Source organism: Pipistrellus kuhlii, unplaced genomic scaffold, assembly GCF_014108245.1.
Source record: "Pipistrellus kuhlii isolate mPipKuh1 unplaced genomic scaffold, mPipKuh1.p scaffold_m20_p_3, whole genome shotgun sequence".
In the NCBI taxonomy this organism is placed as follows: Eukaryota; Metazoa; Chordata; class Mammalia; order Chiroptera; family Vespertilionidae; genus Pipistrellus; species Pipistrellus kuhlii.
In genome coordinates this window covers 17,327,005-17,339,100 of record NW_023425529.1, presented here as the reverse complement: position 1 = coordinate 17,339,100, position 12,096 = coordinate 17,327,005, and the positions used below count along the sequence as shown (strand labels likewise).

Sequence of the window (12,096 nt, the reverse complement as noted above, 5' to 3'; positions counted from 1 at the left end):
CGAATTCGACAACTGAGGCCAATCGAGACTGGTCAGGCAGCAGGAGGGAGAGGGAGGTTGGTTGTGGGAGTGCACTGACCACCAGCTACTGCATTCAGCATCTGCCCCCTGGTGGTTAGTGAGTGCATCATCATATGACCGGTTGAAAAAAGAAAGATCCAAAAACAGAGAAGCATTGAACAGACAGTCAAATCTCAGAGGGAAGGCAGGAGAGGGTGTGGAGGTGGGTAAGAGATGGGTGGGTAAGGACTTGTATGCTTGCTTATAAGCATAACCAATGGACACAGATGCTGCGTGGGGAGGTACTAGGGGGTGAGCATGACCAGGGAGGGATCTATGGGGGAAAAGGAAACATAGGTAATAAACAATAAAAAAAAAAAAAAATACAAAAGAAAAATGCATAGCTATGACTAAGCTTTATAATATCTCTGACCCCACCCCCCCAAAAAAAAAAAAAAACACGATTTGATGAATAAAAAACATTATTCACCAAAAAAGATATTTTAGGCAAATAACTAATGCCAATAAATTATTCCAATTTGTGTGTATATTTTCTACATTTTATATCCCACATATATTTATAGAAAGAAAAGGATCAATTTTATTAGAAATAAATAAAATTTAGGGCATATAGTCCAAGGAAGCTATGTGAATATTATGGGACTGTAATGTATTTAAGGATTCTAACCAGAAATGAAATTAGAACTCCAGTGTTCAAGTAGTGAGGGAAATAGGAAATCAAAAGTCCCTCTGTGGTAGTTAACTTGGGCCTCTGAGTCCTCAAAGGGTTATCATACCTAAGAGGTTCTCTCCCTTGTCTCTCTCAGGACACAGTGGTGGCTCTCCATGCTTTGTCCAAATATGGAGCAGCTACTTTCACCCGGACTGGGAAGCCTGTACAGGTGAACATTCAATCTCCAGGGACATTTTCCACAGATTTCCAAGTGGACAACGACAACCGCTTGCTCCTGCAGCAGGTTTCCTTGCCAAAGGTGCCTGGAGAATACAGCGTGACAGCAACAGGAAAAGGGTGTGTCTACCTCCAGGTGAGACTCTTGGAGCAGATGAGGACAGAGGGCCCATAGTAACCATTCTCCCTGAAAAGTCCTAATTCAGGAAATGATGGAACAAATCAAAAAGTGTTGGGAAAGTTGGGAGAAATAATGGGGAAGGGGAAAACACTAATATTTGTCTTTGATGTTCCACAGACATCCTTGAAATATAATGTTCTCCCCAAAAAAGAAGAGTTCCCATTTGCTTTGGGGGTACAGACTCTGCCCCAAACTTGTGATGGATCCAAAGCCCACACCACCTTCCAGGTCTCACTGAATGTCAGGTAAGACTTTCTGACTGAATCACTTGATTCTTTGCATAATAACCAATCTTCCTACTGGAACTCCTCACTAAGTTGAGCACTGGGATGGTGAATGTTTGTACTACAGCACATGTGTCAAACACAAGGCTCGGAGGCCTTGCAATGTGGCCTGCACCACGCTGTCATCACTGCACTCCGCTGCATTTCCATCACAATGACAGTTTATGACTGTTCAGTAAACCATTCGGCCCGCGATTTAGGCTGGATTTTAGATTTTGGCCCCTTCTCTGATTGAGTTCGACACCCCTATACTACAGTTACTGAAAGAGTAATATGTTCTTACGTTGATACAGAATTTCTCAGTGATGAGGTTTACAATGTACTTCCTCTGCTTCCAGAATCCATTATTGTCACACCTCATTATTTAAAGGTTATTAATTTCCCTCAATAATAAGTAAAGGTAGATCATTATCCCTTGCCTCTGACCTGAATTTCTCATTTCATTATATGTAATGATTCATCCTAATTTTATTCTACAATAGTAAAATCCTATATTATTCTTTAAATATCCAGAAAAGAGATGGATTTTTTTTTATGTTTTATGTTTTTAGTTTATTAACCCCTTCATTAAAATTTGCATAGTCACCACAGATAGTCACTGGAGAATCTTTACTCCTTCTGCTGTCCCATCGCCAGCTCACTTTTGCCAGCACCAACATTGGCCTTTACAGTCTTCTCATACAGGCTGTGTCTTGCAAGTCTATATTTGGGTTCATTTTTCTTTGTATAATCCAAGAATCACAAATCCTGCCAAAGCCAGTTGTCTTGCCACCATCAAAATGGGTTCTGAATCCAAACACAAAGATGATGTGGTCTTGTATAGTTTGGCTAGATTTTCCTGAATTTCTGTCTGAGGTACTGCTGTCTTCCCAGGGTAAAGAATGTCAATGACTATTTGTTTCCACAGAAGTAGTCTGCTGGTCATGAACTTCCTGGTCTGGATAGTTACTGTGTTATTCAGGATGGCAATAATCTTCAAGTAGCCAGGGAGGAAAAGTGAGATGAGGAATTCTTGAAAAGCATGAATAGAAGGAAATCATGCCCTCTAGTTAAAATTTCTACTGGCAATTATTAAATCTCAGATTATATACAAAAAAAAAAAAAAAAAAAAAAAAAACAGTTTTGGGGAAAATACATATATATATAAATATACATATATAGAGATATAGAGATACACACACAACAGTATTCAAATAGCTACAGGGTTTATAAAAAATGTGTCTGTCGCTCTTTCTGCCATCCTTCTGTGCCATCATAAGGATGCACATGAATGTCCTGGCTGATGCTCTCAAGAATATCAACAATGCTGAAAAGAGAGGCAAATGCTAGGTTCTTAGTAGACCATGCTCCAAAGTCGTGATCCAGTTCCTAACTGTGGTGATGCAGCATGGTTACATTGGCAAATTTAAAATTACTGATGACTTAGAGCTGGGAGAATTATTTGAACCTCACAGGCAGGTTAAACAAGTGTGGAGTAATCGGCCCCAGATTTGATCTGCAACTCAAAGATCTAGAAAAATGGCAGAAAAACCTCCTTCCATCCCATCAATTGGTTTTATTGTATTGACAACCTCAGCAGGCATCGTGGACCATGAAGAAGCAAGATGAAAACACAAAGGAGGGGAAATCCTGGGATTCTTTTCCTGGGAATATAATACATATGTGCAAATGAAATGCCTCAATGGGCACAAAGAAAAGGTGCCTGTACCCAAGACTATTAAAATCTGGTTGGAAATACTATTCAGGAAAAAACTTAAGATAAAGTATTTATAACAAATAACTGACACCTATTAGAGGTCTCAACCATCTATGTATCACTTGTAGAGCTTTCTTAAAACACACATCCTCAGAGTCCACACATGGGAAATTCTGATTCATCAGGTCTAGAGTAGGCCTGATCTCTGTGGCTTTAATAGGCTCCCTGGAAATCTAATGCAGAGCCAGTTTTCTGACCCACTTGAGTAGGACAATTAGGAAGACTCCCATAAACCTCTTAGGGCTGTTGAGTGCTTACTATGGAAATAGAAAAAAAGACTATTTAATAACAAAGAAAACCCAATTCCTTCCTTCCCTGGATCTTCAGTTACACTGGGAACCGCCCTGTCTCCAACATGGCGATTGTTGATGTGAAGATGGTATCTGGCTTCATTCCCCTGAAACCAACCGTGAAAATGGTAGGAGTCTCTATTTTATGTTTTTCTAGACTACGACAATATATTGTAACCCTATTAAATCAACCTCTATGAAAGACTGATACTTTCTCCAAACTTAGAAATATAATGTAGCATGTTTGCCGAAACCGGTTTGGCTCAGTGGATAGAGCGTCAGCCTAAGGACTGGAAGGTCCCAGGTTCGATTCTGGTCAAGGGCATGTACCTTGGTTGCGGGCACATCCCCAGTAGGGGGTGTGAAAAAGGCAGCTGATCGATGATTATCTCTCATTGATATTTCTAACTCTCTGTCCCTCTCTCTTCCTCTCTGTAAAAAATCAATAAAATATATTTTTTTAAAAAGAAAGAAATATAATGTAGCATGTTTGTATTGGTGCCCCTATGTGCATAGCACACTGCTGGGAGCCACACCTACTAGAAAACAGAAATGTCAGCAAGTTCTTACTTTCATGTAGCTCAGAATCTTGTAAAGTATCTACATATAGACCAGTGAAAAACATATGAAAATGACAGATTGACATAAACTATAACTATTACAGAAGGTTAGACAAAATGAGATTGCTATAAGCTAAAGCAAGCAGAAGAAGTAACAAAAACAAAATCACCTCCTGTATTAAGGAACAGAATATGAATTAAACCTTGAAATATATGCAATTCCCAAGTTTAGAATGTTTAGTTCCTTTTCTTCAGATAAATCAATTTTATACATAGGCAATATTAAATCCTACATCCCAATTAACTTTTATTTTTCATTGTACAACATTATTGTTTTTACTTACAAAAATATATTAGAAAAGATGTTATCCTCCTCAGGCTTAATTTAGTTTGGTAATAAAAATTCCTCTTTTCTCTGGGTTTCCCAGGGGCTTTCTTCTGTTTATTTACATTTGTAATGTCTTAATTTTCTTCAGCTTGAAAGATCTAATGATGTGAGCCGAACAGAAGTCAGCAACAACCATGTTTTGATTTACCTGGATAAGGTGAGAGTCCTGCCACTCTAGTTGCAAAAAATCCTATATAACAAAAGCCTAATATGCTAAGTGTCCAGTCCTCAGGTAGTTTTTGTTCAATCAAAGTGTAATATGCTAATGATTTGCTAAGGCTGCTCAACTGCTCTGACATGCACTGACCACTAACTTGCTGTTGGGATCTGGCCAATTGGGACTGAGTGAGACAGGCCAGACATGACCTAGAGCCCTCCCACGGTCCCTTCCCAGCTGGCCAACCTTCTGCATCCCTCCCCAGCCCTGACTGTGCACCAGTGGGATCCCTCGGCCTGGCCTGCACTATCTTGCGATCTGAGGCCCCTCAGGAGATGTCAGAAAGCTGGTTTTGGCCCAATCCTGCAGAACAGGCAGAGGAACCCCACTGGTGCATGAATTCGTGCACTGGGCCTTTAGTAGAAATAATAATCCTAATAAGGGAGGTATCTAAGAAATGAATGAAGGCATTTTTGAGACATCACTTCTATCCTAAATATTTGAGAATTCTAACATTAATTCCAGTACATGTTCTCTTCTCCTTCTTTATTTATATTTCATCTGGGGCTATGGAAAGAAATGGCTTATTATAATATTGGGATGTTCAAATTTCTAGGACTTTATAAGCAAAAAATTCTCTACAAAATATGTTTATTATATCCTCAAGTTTTCTGAGTAATATTGTAACCATTGAGTTTATCAATTATTATTATTATAATACATCAACAATATAAAAGGGGAAAATACTGTCGATGTCAGTAAGGACTTGGGCCATAAAGTAAATAAATCAGCCCATCAATAAACCATTCTAATTTTTTATTTGTGTTGTACATAGTTTACTTATTTCATAATTTACAAATTTTATGAAACTTAAATAAGGTTACAATTATTGACCTTTTATATTCCTTTTTGAGTCAACACAAGTATTTCTGCAAGATAGAGAAATTAAATGGTGCCAAATTTCTGGATATTGAAAAATAAACATAGCTATCCAATCAATAAAAATCATATATCATTCACCTCTAAGAAGAAAACATTGATGGAAATATATAATTGTTTTTATTTGTTTAAGAAACAGTTGGGGAGCTCTCTGCACAATTTAAGAACTCTGTTAGTTGATTTTTTTTTTTTTTAATGGGGTTTTGTCCTAGCCAGTTTTGCTCAGTGAATAGATCATTGGTCTGTGGACTGAAGTGTCCCAGGATTGATTGTGGTCAAGGGCACATACCTTAGTTGCAGGCTCGATGCCCAGCCCTATTCAGTGTGCATATCAATGTTTCTCTCTGTGTGTCTCTCCCCCTCCTTTCCAATCTCTCTAAAAATCAATGGGAAAATATCTTCAGGTGATGATTAAGCAAAAATAAAAAATAATAAAAATTAAAGAAGAGTTTTTCCCCAGAACAAATGAATATTTAAAGTCATTCAAAGAAAAGCGAAGAAAGCTTATTTAATTCCCTTTTGCTTTCTAGGTGACAAATCAGACAATGAGCTTGTCCTTTACGGTTCTACAAGATATCCCAGTAAGAGATCTCAAACCAGCCGTAGTGAAAGTCTACGATTACTATGAGACAGGTGAGTGAGCAACTTTTACACACAAATTAAATTCCAGATCACAGAAATTTAGAATTCAGAAACATGTAGGGGAAATTTATTACATTAACAGTTCTTATCACTTCGTTTTGTCTATCAAATTTGATTCTCCTCTCTTTGCCTTCTATACATACATTATAGAAACTGCCTATAGTGTAAATATATCAATTAATATGAAACACCTGTAAATTTAGTTCCCTCTTCTTCAGCTAAATCAACTGTAAAACAATATTAGACTTAAATAAGTTCAACATTGAACTGTCCTTCAGTAGTACGGGGTAAAGGAAAACATAACATACTGTACTTGAAAAGTTAACAACATAAGGTAGCAAGCAATGCATCAAATGAATGTTGCTGATGTTTCTGACAAAATGCAATTTTTCCCACAATACTCTTTCACTAACCTATATCCCTTAAATATTTGCTATCTCTCTCACTTCGCCTAATGATTTTGTTTTTATGCAGATGAGTTTGCAATTGCTGAGTACAATGCTCCTTGCAGCAAAGGTAAGTAATTCACACTCCTTCCAAATGCAGTCAGAACCCCTTTGTCTTGTTCCACAAATTTCCTCCATAAAATTTTGGCTCAGCATTCTTCATAGACATCAGATTGCTCATAGTGTATCCTATTATGGAAAACTGCATTTATTTAACCACTGCTGGTTAAACCTCAGATAGTTCAGAGGACTGCTGATTTGATCATTACAAGTAATGGATCTTGTTGCCCACTATATGAATTGGTTTCCTTAGACACTATATTACCAAGATCTAAGAAGAGGAATCATCCTTGATCAGAAAATCTAAGTTTACCTTAATTTTTTATTCTTTCCACTATCACACACAGATCATGGAAATGAGTGAAGACTACGTCAATGAAAATGGCTTTGCTGGAGTCCCTGTTCCACAAACTCAGGTCTCCATGGAAGAAAATAGTTTTTGTAACTCTGAAGCTTCTATCAATCCTTTTCATGGTATCTGCAGTCATTCAATAAACATTTATTACATTTTCATATATGTAGTGAACTCCTTTTACATCCCGCGTGGTTCAGGGTTCGGGCTCTGGAGGAGGCCACACACAAATGAAAGAGACTAGAAAATATTAATTTGGAAATATTGGGGCCATGAGGGAGCCCAACTCTAGGGGAAGGACTTCGCTTTGCTCTATCCTAGCTGATCCCTTTTATGAAGACTAAGGGATCCACCCATAGCTCTAGGCAGGCAATTCCAGCAATAGCCAATCAGCAAGGATTTACATAAGACTAAAAGGTGGAGGTTGCTTTAGTTACCATTGTCTCAACTAGACGGTGAGTGGTAGGCTCTGACCTTTCAGAGCTTCAAGGTTGACCAGCCTTCCGGGTTCCTTGTCCACACCTCTCTGCTAGTGAAGACAATGGGCGGCTTCCAACATATGTAAAATAAAATTCATGAAATAAAAATTTATAGCAATCAAGGGCTGAGAGACTTCAGAAAATGAAAAATGTTATAGCGATGTTGGTCTGAGTAGGTTTCATGTAGGTGTTGCAGGGAAAAGAAGAAAATATTAAATTATGTACTAAAATAGTGTAAAATTTGTTTGGTCATGGAATACCCTACAAAAAGCCAAAGAGTGAATTTTATAAGATAAGAAAATACTAACTTAACTAGTAAAGACTTTCCACATTAAAGGGAAGTAATGAAATACAAAGTTGAATAGGAGACAGCATAATTAACTAGGACAGGACCTGAATTGAGGGTTATGTGTTCTCAGAGCCAAAGCTTCCATTGACTAGTATAAACGGTCAGTTAACCTTGGATTTCAGGATCAATAAAGGATGATAGATTGAAAACTTTGAAGGGGTGATAAATGTAAAAGAGAGTTTCCTTAGAAGAAAGAATATATTAGCACTCAAATATTAGAGTTGATCACCTTTTTCTGGAACTCTGAGCCAGGATCAAAGACTAGATATAAACACAAGGAGGTATTCAGAGAGAGTAACTATTGAAGTCATCTAATATATGGATGGAGGTGCTGAAGCTTTAGGATTTTATAGAGGGAAGATCTCTGGGGAAGTCCTAGGAGTTCTTATCTCCATTTGATTTAGTTTAACAGTATCCTGGATGGTATAAGCTAAAAACTCAAGGACTTTGAAATTCAAGCATCCTTAGCTCTGTCTCCAGGCTAAGAAAAAGTAAAAGATAAAAGCTGTCATTTTTGTACCTGATTCTGTTCTAAGAACCCAACAGGTATTAATATATCAACCCTATGAATAAAGTACTATTATAACAAGTGAGAAAACAGAGACACATAGATATAAAACTTGCACAAAGTGATTCAGCTAATAAATGGCAAAACTAGAATTTAATACCAAGAAGCCTTGCTCCCAAGTCCACAGTCATAACCTCAAACCATGCTGCCTCTCCAACCCACTTCAGACAAGAGGGCAGGAAAAAAACATGTTTCAGAGCTGAGTAAACATTCTCTCCATGAAGCCTCAGGGCTTTTCCTTGCGATATCTACAACATGGTAGCTGGACTTGTTATTTACCATTTCAGAGCTCTCAAGAGAAAGGTTCCAAGAAACTAAGGCAGAAGCTACAAGGTTACTAATGACCTACTCCAAGAATTTATGTAGTATCACTTCTATCACATTTAACTGGTCAGGAGCATGCCAGGGTCAAGAGAACGTAAAACAAGCTCCATATCTTGAGGGAGGAGAAGCAAGATCACATTACAAAAAAGCATGTAGTTGGAGGTGCTGTGGCCACCTTTGGAAACACAATTCACTAAACCTATCATTTGACTACAAAAGCATATCTCTCCCACATACAAAATTATTACGCCCCAGGCCCGGAGCAGCCGGGTCTGGTGTGGCCAGGCCCAGAGCAGCGGCTGCCAGGCTGGGAGCGGCCAGGCCCGGAGCAGCCGGGTCTGGTGCGGCCAGGCCCGGAGCAGCGGCTGCCAGGCTGGGAGCGGCCAGGCCCAGAGCGGTCGGGCCTGAAGCAACCAGGCCCAGAGCAGCCGGGTCGGGTGTGGCCAGGTCTGGAGCAGCAACAGCCAAGTCCAGAGCAACTAGGTTGGGAGCAGCAGAGGCCAGACCCGGAGCAGCTGGTTGTGGAACGAACCAGAGCAAAAGAGGCCAGGCCCGGAGCAGCCAGGCCTGGAACAGCTCGCTCCTCGCCTGCCCCTGCCCCACGGCTGCCTCTCAGACATGGCTGGAGGCTTTTGCGGGAACTTGAGGGTCTGCTGAATCAAGTGATGAAGGCTTAGATCTGGATGTGTTGAGTTAGTATAGCGCTGGGGTGTTGATCTGTGAGTGCCTTGGGTGGGGCCTGGATGAGGCTGGTTGACCTATTTGGAAATGTTTTTTGTGTGAAGTGTATCATTGGGCATGTGGAGGTATTATTGATATGAGAAAATGCTAAGTAACAGATTTACCATCTGAAAAGGGATTTACTATCGGGGAAAGGGAGGGAGGAAGAGACTGAACATAAACTGCACCTATGAATGAGGACAATAGGGGATGGGGAGGGGCGGAGGGTGGGATGGGAACCTGGTGGAGGGGGCAAGAAATGAGGAACCTTTGTAACAATATGAACAATAAAGATTGATTTAAAAAAAAAAATTGTTACACCCAGATTTCGTGATCCCCAAGGACCACCAGGGAGCCGAGTCCGATGCAATAAACAAAAGAGCCTTTTCCATGCTAGCATGGGCTCTTCCCACCCACGCCGGCAGCCTGGTGGAAGAGAGTGAATTTCGCCCAGTCCAGGGGTTTTACTCAGGTCGGTGCTGATGTCACTGCCTCGGCTAACCCTGATTGGTTGGGTGAGGGCTAGGGATAACTCCGCCCTGCAGGGCGGAGTCGGGAGCTCATCCTCGCCCCGCCCTGCCCTCTCAAAAATAAAATACACTTGGCCCCTCCCAAAAAGTCTTATCATATAATGGGTAAGTCTAGGATCATTCTACCTAAATCACATGTAAATGGGAGTTTTGGGGTGAAGTTCCTTAGGTATATTTCTCAAATACAGATCCTCTCAACCTAACGACACTTGAACTTAAAAGGCAGGATATCTGCCCCACATGCAAACTCAATAAATGATAGTGAGGCAAAGAAAGGATAAGTGAAACAAATATTCAGTCCAGATTTGAAGGGGGAATGTCAAGGACACAGTGTAAAAGTGCATCAAGTTGTAAAATTTAAATAGGTACAGTTTGGCCAGGCTGGTGTGGCTCAGGGTTGACATTAACCCATGAACCAAGAGGTACTGGTCAGGGTACATGCCCAGGTTGTAGGCTGCATCCCAGTAGGGGGATGTGTAGGAGGCAGCCAATCAATGATGTTTCTCTCTATCTCTTTCCCTTCTTCTTTCACTAAAATCAATAAAAACGTATTTTTTAATATATATATTTTTTTTTTTTTTACAGAGAGGAAGGGAGAGAGATAGAGAGCTAGAAACGTCAATGAGAGAGAAACATCGACCAGCTGTCTCTTGCACACCTCCTACCAGGATGTGCCCGCAACCAACATACATGCCCCTGACCGGAATCAAACCTGGGACCTTTCAGTCTGCAGACCTACGCTCTACCACTGAGCCAAACCGGTTTCGGCTAAAAACGTATTTTTAAATTAATAATAATAAATATATACAGTTTTAATACATCAATTATACCTTAATAAAAAGCAACCATCTTGCCAAAACCGGTATGGCTCAGTGGATAGAGCGGCCTACAGACTGAAAGGTCCCAGGTTCAATTCCGGTCAAGGGCATGTACGTTGGTTGCGGGCCCATCCCTGGTAGGGGGTGTGCAGGAGGCAGCTGGTCGAGTTTCTCTCTCATCAAGGTTTCTAGCTCTCTATCCCTCTCCCTTTCTCTCTTTAAAAAAATCAATAAAATATATATATAAATATATATAAATATATATATATATATATATATATATATTTTTTTTTTTTTTTTTTTTTTTTTTTTTAAGCAACCATCTTTGGAAATATAGTCTGCCGCAGTGTTTTACACAGTTGCTGTCAAATGGGCAAACTCATAATATAGTCATCATTCCCTTCCTGCATGAACTTGGTTGTTTTCCCATTGAATGATTTTAATCTCTCAATGTTTCAATCATTAAATCACTGAATGACCATTTTGAATTAGAATTGGAATTCTGATTGTCATCTGAAACCCTCCATTGACAACCTCTGGTAATATATATTTTTTTTAATTTAGCATGAAGACCTGCAGAATGTCAGCTTGACAAACAGTCCTAGAGACAATAGTGAGGCAAACTCCTTTCAATCAATTTCTTAACATGTATTTCCTACTACATCTGCTTCTCTTATTGAATCCTGACTGACACAATACACAAATACTAATAATTTCTCATGGGACACTTCGGTGGGTTTTAGGAGATCCCAGACACAGATCGATATGGGGTAGGCAGTTAGACAGACATGAGCAAAGCAAGGATGATGGGCCAAATACAGAAGGTCAGCAGGGCAGAAAGCCCCGGTGCCTAACAAAGGACAATTGTAGGGTGGGACCTCGTCCCCAGGATGACCTTTTCTCCCCTCAACAGGAAGTAAGACTCTGTGTACAGTAAGCAGTGTCCAAACTCTCCCAGATGTCCTCTAGCTTCCCCTCTCACTTGGCTTGAGGGGTGAGGTGGGGCGGGGAACACCCCAGCCAGCTCTTCTGCCACAAATTCCTTCAAAGAATTTGCCTCTAGCCCAGCAGGCATGGCTCAGTGGTTGAGCATCGCCCTATGAATGAGGAGGTCACTGTTGGATTCCTGGGCAGGGCACGTACCTGGGTTGCAGGCTCGTTCTCCAGTGTGCTGCATGTGGGAGGCCAATCAATAATTCTCTCTCATCATTAATGTCTCATCTCTCCCTCCCTCTACCTTCCTCTCTGAAATAAATAAAAATATATTTTAAAAAGCAAACAACAAAAAACAACTGCATTTAATTTTTTTTTTAAAGGAATTTGCCTCTGTAATCAGTCTTTAT

At 40.1% G+C, this 12,096-nt stretch overlaps 1 protein-coding gene and 1 pseudogene across 3 annotated transcripts in view; both read left to right on the top strand.

Moving 5' to 3' along the window:
* The window catches only part of LOC118729851 (alpha-2-macroglobulin), a 118,256-nt gene extending 111,130 nt beyond the window's left edge, over nucleotides 1-7,126 (top strand). For all 3 annotated transcript variants that reach the window (XM_045587735.1, XM_036457387.2, XM_045587736.1), the window contains 7 exons: nucleotides 828-1,046; nucleotides 1,209-1,336; nucleotides 3,459-3,549; nucleotides 4,458-4,526; nucleotides 5,996-6,098; nucleotides 6,582-6,623; nucleotides 6,961-7,126. In XM_045587735.1, the coding sequence (XP_045443691.1) occupies nucleotides 828-1,046; nucleotides 1,209-1,336; nucleotides 3,459-3,549; nucleotides 4,458-4,526; nucleotides 5,996-6,098; nucleotides 6,582-6,623; nucleotides 6,961-6,977 (669 nt within the window). In that variant the 3' untranslated portion in view covers nucleotides 6,978-7,126. The remainder of the gene's footprint in view (nucleotides 1-827; nucleotides 1,047-1,208; nucleotides 1,337-3,458; nucleotides 3,550-4,457; nucleotides 4,527-5,995; nucleotides 6,099-6,581; nucleotides 6,624-6,960) is intronic.
* Nucleotides 1,586-3,148, top strand: LOC118729849 (annotated as a pseudogene).
* Nucleotides 7,127-12,096: the final 4,970 nt, after the last annotated feature.